The sequence below is a fragment of the Eumetopias jubatus genome, unplaced genomic scaffold (genome assembly GCF_037043125.1).
Source record: "Eumetopias jubatus isolate StellerSeaLion01/CBP00866 unplaced genomic scaffold, mEumJub1_p1.0 scaffold_6, whole genome shotgun sequence".
NCBI lineage: Eukaryota > Metazoa > Chordata > Mammalia > Carnivora > Otariidae > Eumetopias > Eumetopias jubatus.
Genome location: NW_028274812.1, coordinates 29,846,296 through 29,866,362, shown reverse-complemented (window position 1 = coordinate 29,866,362; position 20,067 = coordinate 29,846,296). Strand labels below are relative to the sequence as shown.

Genomic DNA, 20,067 nt, shown 5'->3' with positions numbered 1-20,067 from the left:
GATGGAAACAATCCAAACGTCCACCAACAGATGAATGGATAAACAGGTGGTGTACACATACAAAGGAACAGCATTCAACCTTAAAAAGAAATGAAATTCTGATACATGCTACAACACTGATGAACTCTGACAACATTACGTTATGCTAAGTGAAGTAAGTAGGACCCAAAAGGACAAAATTGTATGATTCCACTTATAGGAAGCACCTGGAATATGCAAACTCATAGAGAAAACAGAATAGTGGTTACCAGGGGAAAAGGGGAAGGGGTAATAGGGAGCTATTGTTTAATGGGTACAGAGCTCCAGTAGGGGATCAGGAAAAAGCTCTGGAGATGGATGGTGTTGATGGCCCCACAATGTGAGTGTACTTAATGCCACTGACCTGGACACTTAAGAATCATTAAAATAGTAAATTTTATGTCACAAAATATTTTACCACAATAAAAAAATGCAGGAATGTAAAGTCTAACCCATTCTTCTATTTTTTCCTTCTTAAATCGAGTTTACCATATAAACCAAGAGACACATATTTCTGTAGACACTACATATTTCTGTAGTGTCAAGATATTAGTCCCTGGGGCGCCTGGGTGGCTCAGTCATTAAGCGTCTGCCTTTGGCTCCGGTCATGACCCCAGGGTCCTGGGATCGAGCCCCACATCGGGCTCCCTGCTCAGCAGGAAGCCTGCTTCTCCTTCTCCCTGTCCCCCTGCCTGTGTTCCCTCTCTCACTGTCTCTCTCTCTGTCAAATAAATAAATAAAATCTTAAAAAAAAAATAGTCCCTAAATAGTAATTTTTAATTGCTTAGGGAGGCTTTTCTTGGTTTAAAAACAAAACAAACAAAAACTGAAGGTTTCGTCCCACAACAGGTAAACGACAAAACACAACTGTTTTTTCTGAAACAAATTTCATCCGGGTCTTCGTGAATCAATATACGCGGGTGGAATTGCATAAAAAGCAGCACTGACAAACTTTCAATTCATACGTATTTCTAAGAAACTACAGTAGACAGGAAGACAGTATTACTATTGAAAGTAACTACTGACCTCTTGACCTCTCTGCATCTCCAATGGCAAAAAAATTATTGCTGCATGAGTAAAAACACGCAGTAACCAACCTCTCCAGCTTCTCCGCACTGGACATACTGCTTTCTAAGAACGAGGGCCGTTCATTCATAGCAAATTAGCTGTAGTTTCTTGCTTATCAAACATGAATTCTAGATATTTAAAAATTAAATATTTTCAACTATAACCATTTTTTTGGGGAGAGAAACTTTCACTCCTTTTTTAGCATGTGGGGGAAATGGAATATGAATTATAAAACTAAAATACTTCAACAGTATCTTATAATTTTTATCTGATTAAATTTACATAGAAATAATTATAAAGGATTATAATCAAAGCACATGGTTATCTCAAATAAAGGTGTATAAGTATAAAATGAATTTAAATGAGCTAAATAAATTTATTCCCAACCTCTAAAACACTATCACTAACTAAATTAAGTTTAAAGGTCAATTACTATTATTTTCTTATTTTTTATTGCAATAACGCATCAAATGATGAAAACAACCTGTCTGTATTTTCAAAGGCAAGCTATTTACTTCCACTGAGAAACATTTTTTGTCGTGCAAATTTGTACTATATAGGCTGATCAAGAAAAGAAAAGCCTAATGGGGAAAACGTCATCTGTTAAGCGGCAAAAACAAAGTATTAAACTATAAGCAGAGTATGGCCCCCAAACATCTGAAAAAAAATTACACATAAGAGAAGGAATTCATGCAATTCACAAGTAGTATGTCTTCTGGCTAAGTAACATTACAGTATAAAATCCCCCTCCTTCCCATAAATGTGTATGTTCAAATGATGCTGGGAAATAATAATCTACCAAACTAACCTCACAGCTTGCAGGGTTTGAATGTATTGCTTCAGCCCAATTAAAGTTAATTCTATGGCAAGCATCCCTAGAATATACTCATAAATACCAAACATGCACACGTAAAAAATCATTAAAATGTAAAGTGTAGAGATAGTTATGTATTACGTAATTATAGAATATTCTTATCTTTTGTTTCCAAAGTTTTATATGATAATGTATCACTTTTATGATAGGAAAGCACTATAAATAAGCATATTAAAGCAAGAACAGAAAGACACAATCTGAGATTAGTCAGATAACCTCTAAAACACAATAAAAAAAATCTACCATTTTGCCTAGATGAGTTTGACTACTACCATTAGTTTGTATCCTATTGATTATAATAGTTCTTCTTAATGCCTCTTTGAAAAAATCCCCAGGCTCAATGACCAAAATAAAAAAATAAAAATGACTTTCAAAGTCCAATGTCATGTTTTTCTGGATTAGAATATTAAGATTTCTTTTTATTATGTTATGTTAATCACCATACATGACATCATTAGTTTTTGATGTAGTGTTCCATGATTCATTGTTTGCATATAACACCCAGTGCTCCATGCAGAACATGCCCTCTTTAATACCCATCACCAGGCTAACCCATCCCCCACCCCCCTCCCCTCTAGAACCCTTAGTTTGTTTCTCAGAGTCCACAGTCTCTCATGGTTTGAGTCTCCCCCTCCGATTTCACCCCCTTCATTTTTCCCTTCCTGCTATCTTCTTTTTTTTTTTAACATATAATGTATTATTTGTTTCAGAGGTACAGGTCTATGATTCAACAGTCTTATACAATTCACAGCACTCACCATAGCACATACCCTCCCCAATGTCCATCACCCAACCACCCCATTCCTCCCACCCCCCACCACTCCAGCAACCCTCAGTTTTTTTCCTGAGATTAAGAATTCTTCAAATCAGTGAGATCAGAATATTAAGATGTTAGTTGAAAATAACTACAGCATTCTCACTTGTAAAGTAAGTTACTACTTTTTAGGATGAAGTTACTTTGAAGTTTACTTTGAAGTGACAATAACAAACATTTCAAAACTTACAGGAAATCCTTTAGTGATAGGAATTTCAATATTAAAGATGAGGATTCGTGCTCTGAAACGAGTGCAAGCTTTAATGGGTTCTTTGGGGCCACAAAATATGCAGCCAACACTGCAACAAAACAAAACAAAAGAGAGAGAGAGAGAAGGTAGTTGGAGGAAAGATAAACATATATTCAATTAGCAGTACCTCCAAAACCGTTTACAAAGAAACAATCAAGTAAATTGGGGAGTTTTTCTAAATACTCCCTTTTGGGTTAAAGCATAGCTTTATACCACTATTAACCTTACACCATTTTTATACATTACAGCTTTCATTCAAAGGACATGTCAAGTACATGTGCTGATATGTATTAATTTCAGTTTTAAATAGGTTTTGCTTCTACAAGTGCCTATTTTTGGCCAAATAAAATTCGAAATTATATTCATTCTTTCAGTTTAGCGAGTGAATAGCAAAATCTATGTTTTGAGGTCCTATATCCAAAACAATGGTCGCTTAAACTCATTTTCTCACTCACTTGATCTTGATGATATCCATCCCAACCAACGTAAGACTAACATGATCACCTGCTGCCGCCCAGTCGACGGGTTCATCGTGCAGAGTGATTCCTGGAAATGAGTAAGAACCAAAGCATACAGTGAAACACCTCAATATCAAACCATAACAACCAAGAGAGTTTGGCTGATTTATGCCTCATCAGTCACTACTCATCATTTTCAATATGAATGGATTGAGAATGAGAAGTGTAACTGTGAGCGTTGAGGAAAACACACTTCCTCTAGACTTGACTCTTCTAGAACACCACCCTAAACATAAAGTGACTACAATTGTCCAAAAAAGGCCCATTTCAGCTTAATTAATCAAAATTTTAAAACTCATTTATACAACCAGTATATTCATTAAATACACCCCATTCAAATAGTTCACTTATATTAACAGCTGCAAGCATAACAATGCAGTTCAAATGACTTGATAACACAAAACATGGGACTAAGGAAGGTGTCCAGTAGTATTTTATTCTCTTGAATTTTGTTTTTAAACAACCACCTAAACAGTCACCTGAATTCTGTGAGTAACCCTTAGGGCATCAGTGCTCAGTCAGATGGTGTTCTTCACATGCCCCTTCCCTATTCCTGGCTCAAAAGAAATGCTTCCCAGAGAGATGAACAATGATAACTAATTACATGAAAAGTGTAGGAAATTTAACTTAAAAAATGGTCCCAGGTGTTGCTATATACCTTTATTACCTAGGGATAATCCTGGAGAACAATTACAAAGGGCATTACTCAGCTCCCTTATTCAAAAGCTTTTAAAAGGTATCTCATATTTTCTGATATTTTCTGATTCTAAGGGGCAATTAACGGGGTAAGTTCCTTTCCACTAGAACTTTGACGAAGACAGTACATAGGCCAACCACTGTGAAATAGTTCTGGATTGAAATGTTTTTAGTAAATTATAACTCATCCATATCTTTCTCAAAGTACTTTTCCCATGTAGCATACTCTTAAGAAACTTTTTATTTTTTTGAAGATTTTATTTATTTATTTGACAGAGAGAGACACAGCGAGAGAGGAAACACAAGCAGGGGGAGTGGGAGAGGGAGAAGCAGGCTTCCTGCTGAGCAGGTAGCCTGATGTGGGGCTCGATCCCAAGACCCTGAGACCATGACCTGAGCCGAAGGCAGAAGCCTAACAACTGACCCACCCAGGTGCCCCACTCTTAGGAAATTCTCAAACAAGTTTGTTTTAGACTTTTTATGAGTTCAAGGACAACTTTAAGAGCTCTGAGACAACCTACAGTTCTTTTTCAAATTTTATGTATGTACACATCTGCATTAATCTAAAAGGGGCCATAACCTTCACCAAAGCATCAGAGAGGTTCTTGACTCCAAAAAATATAACAATTATGATATTAAGAAATGTTTGTTAAATTTTCAACTAATTAAATTTAGTTTTAAAATGTAAACTTAAAGTGACCATATCTGATTTTTGCTCTGAAATGTGGAACATTGTCTGAAGACAGGGCCTAGCTACTTACATACAACAGAGATTGCCTTTAGCTTAAGATTCTCAAGAGCTTTCATACTAGAAGTTCAATTGCAATATAAAATTTTTTAGAGGCAATCTATCATCTGATTTTCTCCCTCCAAACATGTTACACTGTCCTATATATGATATTCATCTTCTTAAGGACCTTCTTCATTGGACAGACATCACACAAAGAAGTTCTTTTATAACAATCCATGAACGTGATATGTTAATAAAATGAAAACTTAATTTTCAATTTCCATTTGTTGGTAGCAGATTTAGTTACTTCTCTCTTTTAGGATACTACTGGTTAGTGACAGAATTGTTGAGATAGAAAGGTGCACTGAAAAATCAAGTAAATCAAGCAAAAGCAAGAGTTAGAAATTGAGGACTGAGAACCTCCAAGATGGGTTACAAGAGTGGCTGTCAAGGAGTTGGGTATGATCTCAGGTGCTTCTGATACAGCTTCCCCTTAAGATTAAAGATAAATGGTTAGAGTTTTTCTGGTGGGGAAAGGACAGGACGGAGAGACGAAAAGAATGTAGTACTTCCAGAGGTAAATTATGATCTTGGAGGTTACAAAACAGCCAATCTGTAAGGTCCATGATAATTTTAGGATCATGGTTTTAATTCATGTCTACTGATTATTTTAAAAATTCCTATTCTCAAGAAAGCTCATTAACATACAAATAAATTAGGATTTCAAAAGTGTTGTAGCTCTTGATCACTTTAAAAAACAAAAGCAGAGATCTGAACTTGCAAACAACAGGTCAATGGAAAATGATTCTTTTATGAAAAGCACATTACTGGGGCGCCCGGGTGCCTCAGTCAGCTGAGCATCTGACTCTTGGTTTCGACTCAGGTCGTGATCTCACAGTTGTGAGATCAAGCCTCCTGTGGGGCTATGCACTCAGTGAGGAGTCTGCTTGAGATTCTCTCTCCCTCTGCCCCTCCTCCTGCTCATGCTCTCGTGCTCTAAAATAAATCTTAAAAAAACAAAAACAAACAAACACGGGCATTGCTTTTTATCTAAACAGAATTTTCATAATCCCTAGGCCGGCAAGAAAGAAAAAAAGTTAAAATGGAAGTAACTTTGGCTTTCATTCCCTTATTCATCTTTAAATTTAGTTTAAACTGTTACCTAAACAGATATTCATTAATTTCTTATAATCTTTAAGAAATCAGCTTTTAAAGTAAGCAAATTAATTCAAACAAAATGTACATTCAAACTTATAAACCAGTCAGGTACAAATCTGGATATAAACTATAAATAAGAGTAACAGAGGAGGGGCACCTGGGTGGCTCAGTCGGGTAAGCACCTGACTCGGTTTCAGCTCAGATTGTGATCTCAGGGTCGTGAGATCGTGAGATCGAGACCTGCACTGGGCTCCATGCTCAGCAGGGAGTCAGCTTGGGATTCTCTTTCCCTTTCCCTCTGCCACTCCCACTCATTCTCTCTCTCTCTCTCTCAAAATAATATTTAAAAAACAAAAAGAGTTACAGAGGAAAAGTACCGACATCTAAAACTTTTTTATATTCTCAGTATACTTTAGCTTAGAACTGTTACAAATTATTACTCTATAGTATAAAACAGATCATCAATTTTATGTTGAAGTTGGAGGCTTAGTTGGAAGCTAGATTAAGATAAGTACAGAATTATAAACTTTTAAGCAGAATTAGGAAAGGGTAACACATACACTTGCAAGGTCAAAGGATTCGAAGAGAGAAACAGTCATTGGTCATTATGAAAGGCCATATATTCCAGGTGGGAAAGCAGTAATTGTGGCACATTAGCTCAATTTCTCTTTTCAACATTAGGATTCTCTGCATTTGCATCTTATTTTCTTAGGTCTTTGTGCAAAAAACTTTTTTGGTATAAACACGATCAAAGCTGTTAACTTATAGTAATTCTGAAATACACATTTCAAAACAACACAGTAGAGCAAGCAGTCTGCTTTGTTGTTGACTGTTTAGTGCCAAGATGGGGCCAGATTTAATTTCTGCTACTGCATACTATTTTAAATGTATCTGTCAGGTGTCTATACATCTGGTTAAATCCTAACCAAGCTTTTAGAATCAGTGTCAGAAAAAATAAAAAGAAGAAATGCTACCACAGTTAGAATGTTCTATGTACATTTATATACACACAGTCACAACAGAAAAAAATCGTTTAATGTTTTCACATTTTTATCTTCAACAGTTAGTATCACTTTGACAGTCAGTTACAATTTCACTAAGAGGTTATTTACTCAGGAGTTAATAACTAAACTACTTTTAAAAATCTGCTGTCTCAACTTAAAGGATTTTAGCAAAAGAATCTTGCAGAGGAATACCTTTTGCAGTACAAGTTTCATTAGGAGGCATTGCTAGTAGTCGGTCACCAGTCTGGATATAACCAGCTTCAATTTTACCAGTTACACAAAATCCAGATCCTTGATCTGCAAAACATGCCCAAGTCTTACAATTCATATAGCAATGTTATCTGAGGATCACTGCTGTCAGCTACAATTAGTTCCCCAGGAGTTACATAAAACTAGTAGTGCAATGCACATTAAGCAGTGATCATTTCACAATTTTTAACATATCTACTAAACATAGCGTACTGCATTCCACTCTAGTCTTTCTTATAACAATATTCATGTTATAAAAACTGAAATTTATTCCTTTTTCAAATATTTACTGAGTGCTTACTAAGTACCAAGTCATGTGTTAACCTCTAGGGATAAAAAGATGAAACGTAAGCCCCTACCCGTAAAGGGGTTCACTCCAGTGAAGAGAAAGACAAAAACAATTATACTGTCCAGAGACAAATATTATTTAGAGTGTACAATGAAAATAGAAAAAGGTACACCAAAGAATCCATGATGAGGGGAAATGACTACACTTTAGCTGGGCACTCAGAAGGAGAAAGAACAGGGGTTTACCAGGCACTTGTGTATATGTGTAGTGGGAAGAAGGAAAACACTGCTGACCCAGGATACTGTTTGTGCAAAGGCGCAGAGTCATAACTGCATGTGAGATGTGCTAAGACCAATGTGTCATTTATATGACATGTTTATGGGACCACATGGAGTAAGGAGGAAAAGGCAAGACATGAGGGCAACAGGGTTAGGAAGGGACAAATGATAAAGGGGCCTCATAAATCATGGTCAGAGTGGGAATTTCATCCTCAGTTAAAGAATAGGAAACCAGTAAAGAATACTGAACAGAGAAGTGACATGATGGTATTTCTGTGTCAGAGAGGAGGGGAGGTGGACTGAAATGCACACACTGCAGACAGGAAGTAAACTCAAGAATTTGGGAATAAAGTAGATATTTGGGTGATAAGGTAGATGACAGATAATGGCAAAAAGGGAGAAGTCTAAGATGATGGTGCATTAAATGTGAGATAGGAAATTAAGGAACAAGAGCCGTTTAGGCTTGGTGAATGTGAAGTGTCTACAAGACATACAGGTGGGAGGAGATGCATTCCAGGGGACACCAATCACATCAAATTCCATGAGAATGGGACCCCGGGAGCACACTCCCTGTGGAGATGTCCAGCAGTAGTTAGCACATGTATCCAGAGAGTGAGAACAGGCCTGAGCTGGAGATACAGATTTGGGAAGCATCAAGACACAGGAGGTAGATGAGCCATGGATGTCTGTCTGAAAACAGCATGCAGACTGAGAAAAAGACTGAAGCAACAGAACACCAGTTAGGAGACAGAAAAAGAGGAGCCCGCAAAGAAGACAGAGAAGTCAGAGAAATAGGATAGTAGTAGAAGGTGGGTCACAGAAACCAAGGGAGAAAAGTTTCAAGGTGGATATGGCTACCAGTCTCAGAAGCAATGCCAAATTCAAGTAAGGTGGAAGTAAGACAGAACTGAAAAATGTGTATTGACTTTGGCAACCAAAGGGTCATCTGAGGTTACCAAATTTGAGGTTACCAAATGACCCTTTGGTTGCCAAAGTCAATGCTGACGGGGAGGAGTGTAAGCAGAAGCCAGGAAGCAGCCGAGGAGAGAGAGAACAGAAGGTGAAAAAGCAGAGTCAGCAAATACTGTTAATCAAAGCATTATTTTTGTATTTTAAATAGGTAACAGGCATTTTAAAAAGCATTACCATATTTCTTCTACTACTAGAATTGGGAAGCTAATAATAGTGATGATTCATTTCAATTTCACTGAATGATTTTTTGGGAAGCATCTTCATTCATCCATTTATTAAGCATTTATTAAGCATGTACTACGTGCCAGGCACTGAGCTAGGTCCTGCAGATAAAGACATAGAAGAGACAGTACTCGCCCTTAAGGACTTCACAATCTTAAGTTAAATAAAAGGTACAGAAACAATTATAATGCCACACAAACAATGCAATGACAGAGGATACAGAGAACACAGAGGGGCACCACAGGATATGTGCATGGGTGAGCCCATCAGGTGCCAATTTATTGCTGCTCAGTTCTGAACCCACTCTGCACTGCTTGCTCAATGATAATGTTGATTTGGGAGACCACTGACATCTATACTGTACTGATTATTCCAACATATATGTTATACCCTTTTATTTATTAAGATCTTCATTCCATTTCCATTTTATAGTTTTTTAAAGAGGGTCTTGTACACATTAAATTGGATGTACCCTTAGGGATTTAATACAACACCTTCTCCAGCACGGCCTCCTAAGTTTTTCTTTCTTTGCATACAGTTTGCCCTCCGGTACCAGACAGAGTTTCCTTTCATCTTACAGTCACTCTTTTATCATATTCATATTTCTTTATATTAAACTTTCTTTTTACCAATGTATGGTATCTATCTCTCGATTGGACCCAAACTGCTACAGATGGGTAGGAGATGGACAAGTGAAGAAAAAGAAGAACAGAATACTGGGTAGCTGGAGTGGCAACAAAGATTCCATGTGGTTAAGAAATAGTTAACAATCCAGTCTGGCTGAAGGATACAGAAACTAAAGAGATTCGATGAGAGGAAAAAACACAGGAAGCTAGGAAGAGAAAGGATGAGGGGCTCCACACCTGGAGGAGGAGTATGAGCTGGGGAAATGACATAAACTGACGAGTTCCCTGGGCAGGGGAGCTAAAGAACTAGAACTATGCACTTCAAGATTACTTTGGCAACGATCCTTACACTGGCACATGAAGACAGTGTAATAATTTTGTCTAAGAAAAGAGGTCAGGAGAAAATGAAAAGCAAGGGCCAGAATGAAGCAGCACCGAAGAAGGAGCACTTACCTTTGAAAACATCAGACACACATAATCTAAAAGGCTTATCAATAGATCTCTGAGGAGGCTTGAAGGAATCTGGAAAAAATGGCAAAAAAAAAAAACCCACAAGGTTTAATTTAAAAGTAATTTTTGACTCAGGTCCAATCGGCCCATTATAGTCCCAACTCTCCTAGAAAATAATTTTCTTTTGTAATTACTAATAGCAAATTGACTCTCATTCCTACAACACTTGGTAGTTTATAAAATGTTTTCATACACGCCATCTCATTTAAGATCAATAGTCTGTGGGTTAGGTAGGACAGGCATGAGCCTCATTAATTAAATAAAGAAAATTGAGTATTATTTTAAATACTGTAGGTGATTTCAAAACTACTACAGTAGCTCTTCTGATTATAAATCCTATGCTTTTTCACACACATCACTGTCTCCCATCAAGCTTACAATGCATCAAAATTAGTATGGCAGTATACTTACCAATTTGTTCTAATAAACATAATCCTTTATACCATTTTGTGAGTTCACTTGACTGAGATCTTGTGATTAGATTTTCACCACTGAGACCACTTGTAGGGATAAAAGCTACATCACTTTCCTATTAAAAAGGATTGAATATATGAAAATTAATACAACGCTGCTTTCAACAAGTCAAAAGTCTCACTATTACCAGGCTGCACCAAGTTTGCAAATGCAACAATGTACTTTTTTAAAAGCAGTAGAAATCATAAAACCAACAGTTTTCAACTGTTTTGATTTTGCGGGAAACTTACAAATTTGTTCCCAAAACACTCAAGCATTTTTACCTGGTAACATAGACATATTTCGTTTACATTTTGCTACAGAAATTCCCCTCCACTAGTTTTCACTGTAGTGGAAGTGTAGTTTCCATTCCTCTACAACCTCCCTAAGCTTACCCACCTAATTTAATAGCTGCAGAAAAGTCTTTTATTTTTGTTAAATCCAAGCCAATTTATAAAATATGCAATTTTCTTATGGTGAAATAACCCAACGAACCTAAGATATACATGCTACCAGGCAGAAATAAAAACAAACAAAATTAAACATACTTAAGACAAGAACACCAAAGTGTTAGGTTTTTCTCCCATATCAGTAAGATGAGACTAAAGATAACTAAATAAATTTAAAATTATCTTACCTTAAAACCTGCTTGCTTAAGAAAGTGCCCAAGCTTTCCAGTAATCTCTTGAAACCTTTCTTGTTGCCAATTAACCTGATAAAGATTCAATTTTTAAAACTATGCTTCAGACCATGCTATATATAAAATTTAAATTTCTGCAATAAAATATAAAAAAATCAAGACTATAAAATATAAATATAAAATCTATTCAATATGAAATCTATTAAAATTTAACTGGGAAAATGAACCCTTACTATTAATATGATCTAAAAATAACTTTTCCTACAACAGAAAGCCTAGAAACAAACTCCAATACATATATATATAGAACTTTTTGTATATGCTATAAGTGATTTCAAATGTAAGGAGACAGAGTAAGTAATTTATTAAACTGCGCTCGGACCAAATACTGTAAATAAAATAAAATTATTGAAACACACCCCCCAAGCCAAATAAACTAAAAATGTGTATGTGATATGAACTCTGCATGCTGTAGTATTCAGGGCTAAGTTTAACAATGTGTAACTTACTTGGAAATTCTTGTCAAAATAAGATGAATTAATGGATGGACACAGGGTAGACAGACAAAGATGCAATCAAGTATGTAGGAGAATCTTAAGTAGTGGGTATAATATGGTATTTATTGTAAAATTCTTTCTATTATTCTTTTCTTTTTTCTATTCTCTGTATTTGAATTTTTTCATACTAAAATACTAGGGAAAAATAAAAGATAGGTGTAATAATGATACTGTAAAAGAACTATGTAGAAAAATGTAGGTGAATAAGTATCTGATCTCAGGGTAAGCAAACACCTAAGCATAAAAAAAAATCAAAAGGAAATATTTATAAATTTGAATATATGTCAAAAACACACAAAATGAAAAGTAAAATGGGGCGCCTGGGTGGCTCAGTCGGTTAAGCGACTGCCTTTGGCTCAGGTCATGATCCTGGAGTCCCGGGATCGAGTCCCACATCGGACTCCCTGCTCAGCAGGGAGTCTGCTTCTCCCTCTGACCCTCTTCCCTCTCGTGCTCTCTATCTCTCATTCTCTCTCTCTCTCAAATAAGTAAATAAAATCTTTAAAAAAAAAAATTTATAAAAAAAGAAAAGTAAAATGAAAAGTAAACAAATTGGGAAAAATACATAAGATAAAGGATTAATATCTTTACTAAGTAAATTATACTTAAAAATTGGTAAGAAGTTCTGAAAATGAGCAAATTATATAAATAATTCCAAAATTAAAAATATAAATGATTAATAAATATACAAAGTATATTTAAATATTATTAAGATTTGTTGGAGAGTAAGTTAACAAAAAAGAAACATGTTTTGCATATCAAATTGGAAAATAATCATTTAATAACAGCAGTATCGATTAAGTGTTCGGGAAAGTGCATATACTCTATGTGCTCAGAGTAAATAACTAGAACTTTTCTTGAAGGCATTTTGATCATATCTATAGCAAGTCTTAAAAATGCAAATGCCCTTAGGCCCAGAAATTTCCAAAGAATAAGCTATTTCTAAATACACACACACATATCCCTGGAAATATTCACAAATAGGGGATTATTTGAATAAGTTACATATATCTTTAAAACAGACTAGAAAAAAGCTGTAAAAACAACCTGTTCATACAAAAGCCAATTACTTGGAAACATGCACAAGATTATCATTTTTTAAAAAAGGAGATAACAAAACAAATTATAACACATCGTTATGAAGAAAAATATTTTCACCTATAAAAATAAACAGGATGGATACACAAAAGGAAAAGTTAAAAGATTTTGGGGGAAAAAGGGGAGTTGGAAATATAGGTTATTTCAGGTTTCTTTACACTAAATCAAATTGTGTATTATTTTATAACTAAAAACAATTTTAAGATTTTTTTTTTTAATTTAAATCCAATTAGCCAACATATAGTACATCATTAGTTTTTGGGTAAGATTTTTAAAATTAATGTTGAAAGTGAGAGAAGACATCTTTTTTGCTTAAAAATTACTTGTATCTCATTTATTTAATATGAGGATCATGAATTAATTCTTTTAAATATGGCCACCAGACTAATAAGATGTACACTAGTCACCTATGAGGTCATCGATACAGCAGGATAACATCTTAACATCTGAAATGAAATGAACACTCGTTCGCCTTCAAATACCTGATCCATCTTATTGACCGCAACCGCAAGCTGTGTGACTCCAAGAGAACGAACCAAGAGGCCATGTTCCCGTGTTTGTCCCCCAGTCTCAAATCCAGCTTCAAACTCTCCCCTGCTGGCGTCTACAACTAAAATGGCTACATCCGCCTAAGGAAGAAGAAGTAATCAAAACTAGGAATAACATCACAGCATTTTAATTCAAAGAAAAGATTAGTCTATTAATTGTGGTCAGATTTTAAAGGCAGACTCTAACCTGAACACCAAACCCCAAAGCAAATCAAAGACCTACACAGATGGGTTAAATTTAAATATAAAAAAAATACCAGCACATGGCCAAAAATAATGACATAAAGAATAAAAAAAATTCCCATATTTGATTACATAACAAAGTATCTAGGCAAAAGAGGAAACACATAAACACGGTTTAAACATAAGTAAACAGGGACAGATATTTGTAAAAGTTATACTCTTAATATGAATTTTACTAAAACAGGGAAAAAAGACACAGCTCTGTAGAAAAATAAAGGGTACAAGCAAACAAAATGCTAAAGAAATACAAATGGCCGAGAACCATTAAAAAATTCAAATTCACTAGAAATCAAAAAAAAAAAAAAGGGCATTAAAAGCACATGAATATATTCTTTCCTTCTCCCACTTTTAGAAATCACATAAGCCAGACTTAAAAGACAGAATGATTTACTACAGGCAAGCGTGTAGTGAGACCAGCATTCTTCCGCACCCTGTTTAAGGGAGGAAGCTTTCTGGAGGGCATTTTCACAGTAAGTAACAAGAGCCTTAAAATTATACTTGTATTTTGCTTCCCATCACTTCCACTTCCTGGAATTTATCCTAGAGAATTATAAATCAACAAAGATGTTTACCAGAGTACTATTTATAATGAAGAAAAACTGAATAAACGAGTTATCCAAAAAGAGCACGTTCACCCTTTACGGCAGAGAAAAAGAATCTTGACTTAACAAGGGTTCCTAACCTTTCTGGAGCATTTTGAGAATCAGGTGAAACACATTTTTCCTCTCACACTCCATTTACACACAAAAAAAGGGAGGAAAAAAGCTAACCTTAGCCTTAGGTTCTTTTCCTCTTTAGCCTTATTAACACTAGTTTTACAGGTTCCCACTATTCTTTTATGTTGATTTTTTTTTTAATTTTATTTATTTATTTGTTTGAAAGAGAAAGCAAGCAGAAGCAGTGGGAAGCGGCAGGCAGAGGGAGAAGCAGGCTTCCCGCTGAGCAAGGAGCCCGAAGTGGGACTCGATCCCATGACCCCGAGATCATGACCTGAGACGAAAGGCAGACACTTAACTGCTAACCAACTGAACCACCCATGCGCTCCTGTGTCGATACTTCTTTATGTGACTCCACTTGCATCATGTGGATGCAGTCTTCGAAAATTTGTAGAGAATGGTTTGTGCACTTTCATCCTCATCAACTATTTCTGTCGATGCACTGTGAGGACGTTCTTGAAAGGAGCACTCTTGCATTTTTCCCCCTTTGAGGTTTTTGCCTTGCAGGCCTACCTGTTCTTACAAAAATTTTTTTTTCTCTAATCCAGGATGTAATAATGAACTCCAGCAGTCCCCTCCTGAGCGAGCTAGCTCAGACTGGTACTGGATAATCGCTCTCTGGAGAGTCCTCTTACATTCCATCCACAGGAAGCACTCTGGGCCTTTGGTCTGAACAGAGTCCACAATAGCTTTCCTCTTCGTTGTTTCCTCAATGACATTTTAAGTTTGTGCTATCCAGTCTTTAAAGAATTTCACATACATTGCCATATAATCTTTACCATAATGAGAAATAAAATGGTCATAAAGTAAGTAAAGAATTTATCAGATACTTTGCTCTGAACAGAACTTTACATTAGAAGTATCAACCACATACTTTGGTGGGGCAATTTACACTGATTTCTGTTCTTTTTTCCTTTTATTCTTACCCAAATATTCCTGCCTTTCTTCTCGTCTTAAGAGTTCAGCATTCATTTCCAATTCTTCCTGACTTGAAACACTGAACCCTAACTTCTTCAACGAGATCCAGTTCTTTGAACAAGAATTCTTGGTTAAGAGCACAAATTGGAGCAATCCATTTGAAAACTGACTCTGTTTCACTCATGTGCACTCACTAACAGGCCTTACACCTCACCTCAGGCAAACTGCTTAATCTTGCTGGGTATCATTTTACTTGTATGTAAGTGCTGAATCACTAAATTGTACACCTGAAACTAATATTACACTGTATGTTGACTAGAATTTAAATAAAAACTTTAAAAAGAAAAAGAATGCACTTGGTTGTGAGAAGCACAGGGTGTTTTATGGAAGTGTGGAATGACAATATTGTACACCTGAAAATAGTATTACACTATATCCTAATTAACTGGAATTTAAATGAAAACTTAAAAAAAGAAAAAAATTTGCTCACTTCACAGAAACAATGAAAAGTGTAGTTTATATAAAGCACCCAGCCCTGACCTTCCAAATCCTAGACTCAATAACTGTAAATCTCCTTCTAATCAGGTTTTGCTGATAACTGTCAAATTATATTTATTTTCTTAGGTTAAAATCTGAAATTCATTGGGATGCCTGGGTGGCTCAGTCGGTTAAGCATCTGCTTTTGGCTCAGGTCATGATCCCAGGGTCCTGGGGTCGAGTTCCGCACAGGGCTCCCTGCTCAGCGGAGAGCCTGCTTCTCCCTCTCCCTCTGCTGCTCCCCGTTTGTGCTCTCTCCCTCTGTCAAATAAACAAAATCTAAAAAAAAAAAAATTTTTTTTTGAAATTCATTGAATTGACATTAAGATTTCGAAGGCAATAAGTACTCTTCCTAATTCTCTTTCCTATTACCATCTCCAAAAAATTCCGGGGCAATTTCTCTATTTTTTCATGCAGCAGCTTGTCTTTGGGAGCTCAAATGCCTACAATGCCTACACATTTTTAAGGAAGCCTTTTCAGCACTACAAAGAGATCTTTCCTTGTCACATATACTGTGTATATCCTTCTTGCAGTACATTTGTGTTAGCCTTTCGTCTTTACACGTTTTACCTTCCTACATGATCTCCTTGAGGAGAAGCAGCATACCCCACATTTTTCTTTGCATCCCTAAAAGCCTACCCCAGTATTTTGCAGGTTAAGTTCCCTAATATGTTGAGCCCATTTCTTCATTTGTCATATAAGAGAATTCAGTAAGATAATTTCTGAAATCCTTTCCTATGCTAATTCCATTAGGAGTTTGGAAAAAATGATCTTTATGATTATTCTGGATTCTAAGATTCTAGGATTCAAAGACATTTTACTATAACTGCTTGATGTTTGCCTCTCCCATTAAACTACCAAAATGTGCTTCTTAGTTCGTATCCCTACACTGCCTACCATAGCGCGTGGTACACAGCAGACATTCAGCAAGTATTCATCGAATGAAAACACAGACACACACACAAACACACACACACACACACACAATGAAACAAAGGGAAAAATATATTGTATCCTTTGGTAAATGCAATGAGAAGTACACTAATTTAAAAAAGGGATGGGGCACCTGGATGGCTCAGTTGGTAGAACATGCAACTCTTGGTCTCGGGGTTGTGGGTTCGAGCCCCACCGTGGGTGGAGAGATTACTTAAAAATAAAATCTTTAAAAAAAGTAAAATAAAACAGGGATAATATGCACCTTCATTATAAGGATTAAACTAAGTGTATACAAAACACCTCATACAGTGTCTAGTCCATATCTGGTACTCAGTCAAGAGTGTAATTATTTTTCAGTCTTCAATATCTTGTTCAGTCCATGGACCTTAAATTAATATTCTGAAATTATGTATCAACTTCCTAAAATAGAATATTTTCTCATTTATCTTCAAATATATTCTAATTTATTTATATAACATCCTTTTTAGGTTGACGAATGCTCATATTAACATGCCCTTTAAATAGATGTTAAGAACTCAGAAAATGGCCAATTGCTTAAGTCACACTTATTGCCAAATTACACAGGCAAACTTTTGAACTCTTCACATTTTCCAATAATCATCTTTTATTAAAAAAAAAAATCCATGTCCTCTATGTGCAGTGCTATTTTTATTGTTTAATTACTTAAAGTTATTATCTTTGATTTTTTTCCATATCCTTAAGAATCATGTAATTCTACAAGTTGCAACTATTTTTTAATCCTACAAAGAAAGTAAATAAACCACAGGGGCAAAACTCCCAAGCTTTACTGTTTCTGCATAAATCAGTGCTTTTAAAAGATACAGGCCTTTAATATAAATACAGCAAAAAGGCAGATATTGAAATATTCACTCCAACTTATTAATTAATATAATATAAAGCTATATCTCATCCAGTACTTTACCATTATTTTTACTATAAGAAATTCATAGCTTTTATACATTTGCTTCTATATAATTATTAGAAAAACTTTTATATGGTACCAATAAGATCATAAAAATACAATCTTTATTTTTTCAAAATTTTTCAAAAGTTAAAATTTTTAATTTCAAAATATTTTAAAAGTTATAATCCTAGAATTATAAGCTCAGCATCAGGAAATTGTATGTACAATCAGTGTAGTATAATTCAGGAAATATCTGGTACCTGGGCTGCTCCTGTAATCATATTTGGAATGAAATCCTTATGGCCCGGAGCATCCATTAATGTAATAACTTTGGTTGCGGTCTCAAACTTTGTCATACCAACGTCCATTGTTACTCCCCTTAAAGAAAACATAAAATGGTTAGAACGCACTATAGAAATCATCAGTGCTATGGACTAAATTACTTAATAATATAAGCTAAATGACAGTCTAAATTCTTAAGAAATAATGGGAATTTTATTACACTGTCTATTATTTTGACAAATTAAGCTATCAATTGGGGCTAGAATCTCTGCTGTAACAAAATTTCACGTGTATGGCTTTAAAATAAGGCTGTGGATACAACAAGAGCTTAATCAAAATGCTGGATATTTCCCATTTCTCTTTTTTTTTCCTTTGGTAAAAGGCTAGGTAGACTGTGAGCAAACAAAGATATATGGGGACACCTGGAGGAGGAAACAGTAAATACTGCACATGAGACGGTAACGTGGAGCATGACCACTATCGGGAGGAAATTTTCCTCATCTTCATATGTAGATGCTTCACTAATTATAAAAATAAACATAAAACTTTCATTTGCAAGGTAGGTCAGTATGTTACACATTTAGAAAAAAAAGAAATATCAAAGGAGAAAGCAAATTTTTTAAAAACTGCAAGAGATAAACAGTAGTTTGTTTCCCATCCTGTTTTGTCCTTCTTAGAGACCAACACAGGCCTCTTCTTAGCCACAAAAATGTAGGTTCAGCTTGTAAGAAAGCCCAGGGAGAGTCTACAAAGGTACTGAGTCTTTCCAGACATCAGGAAAAGGAAATCGGGTGGGCAATAAACTGGGTAATCATTCATCCTGATTTGCCCCAAACAGTCCAAAATAAGGAATGAGCACTCCCTTTTACTATCAAGTGTTCTGACAATGATAATAATTTCTGTGTCTCCCCTAGCAGAGCGAGCAGTAACTGTGGGTCTGGTTGATCAAGTCATTCTAGCTTAAACAATGGGCCATTTGATTTGGTGAAAATGATGCTTAATTCTCTCTAATAATCTTCAAATAATTGCCTAGAATACTGGTGAACCAAGACTTATTCTGAGCTCCTCCCTAAGATTGCTTTGACCAGAATACACCCTTGAGCCAGCTCTGGTCTGCATTTGTAACCCTAAGGATATATAAATGTCACTCATTTTACTAATTTCTGTTCAACATCTGAGAATAGATGATTTATAAATATTTAACGTGGTGGGATAACACACTGTATTTTTGAAATGCTATTAAGGAATATACAGTGGTGAGTTAAAACTCTCATTATGTATCTAGAAGCATCTGCTATCTACAGAACCAAGGAATATTCTAAAACTGCATCATGCTGAGCAACAGAAAACTACAAGCAGCAAAAATATAACAGCCAACCAGTAGATGTATTATCAAAAATAAAAAATAAAAATAAAAACCCCACTAAAATTATTGACTATTCTAGGAATTAATTAGCTCACTTGCCAGCTCCATGCACATATTAAGTAAATTCAAACAAGTTATTCTAACTTAAATTTTACTGTTCTCAATCTCTTTACCTACTTAGCAGATGACACAAATATAACTAAAGAGCCATATATTTTAAAAATCTGCTTGGTAAGCTGGTAGATGGAAATGATTTAGTCTTCTAACACTGACATCATACAAAAATTCCACTGTTTTCCAATATTCATTTTCCAAAAATTTGCAACCAACTAATTTTCCTTACGAGGTTGGAAAACAAGCTTATGATGTGATATAGAATAAAAAAGACCACCTACAAGAAAAAAAAAAAACAACCCACCATGATATAAAATTCTGTTTATCAGAAGAGCTAAGGAATATTGTGACCCTTTATTGAGAACTACCTTATATATTATAATGCAGACTATTCAAGACTCCGCAAGAAAATAAATACACACTTTTTTTAAAGTATGAAAATCCAAATATATTCTCTA

At 35.4% G+C, this 20,067-nt stretch overlaps 1 protein-coding gene across 3 annotated transcripts in view; it reads right to left on the bottom strand.

The window, feature by feature from the left end:
- HBS1L (HBS1 like translational GTPase) overlaps positions 1-20,067 on the bottom strand; it is an 85,650-nt gene that overhangs the window by 8,814 nt on the left and 56,769 nt on the right. For 2 of the 3 annotated variants that reach the window (XM_028125317.2, XM_088023869.1), the window contains 8 exons: positions 18,108-18,225; positions 13,507-13,653; positions 11,367-11,441; positions 10,688-10,805; positions 10,220-10,288; positions 7,323-7,427; positions 3,480-3,570; positions 2,965-3,073 (listed from right to left, as the gene is read on the bottom strand). In XM_028125317.2, the coding sequence (XP_027981118.1) occupies positions 2,965-3,073; positions 3,480-3,570; positions 7,323-7,427; positions 10,220-10,288; positions 10,688-10,805; positions 11,367-11,441; positions 13,507-13,653; positions 18,108-18,225 (832 nt within the window). The remainder of the gene's footprint in view (positions 1-2,964; positions 3,074-3,479; positions 3,571-7,322; positions 7,428-10,219; positions 10,289-10,687; positions 10,806-11,366; positions 11,442-13,506; positions 13,654-18,107; positions 18,226-20,067) is intronic. The other variant, XM_028125318.2, reaches the window with a different exon arrangement.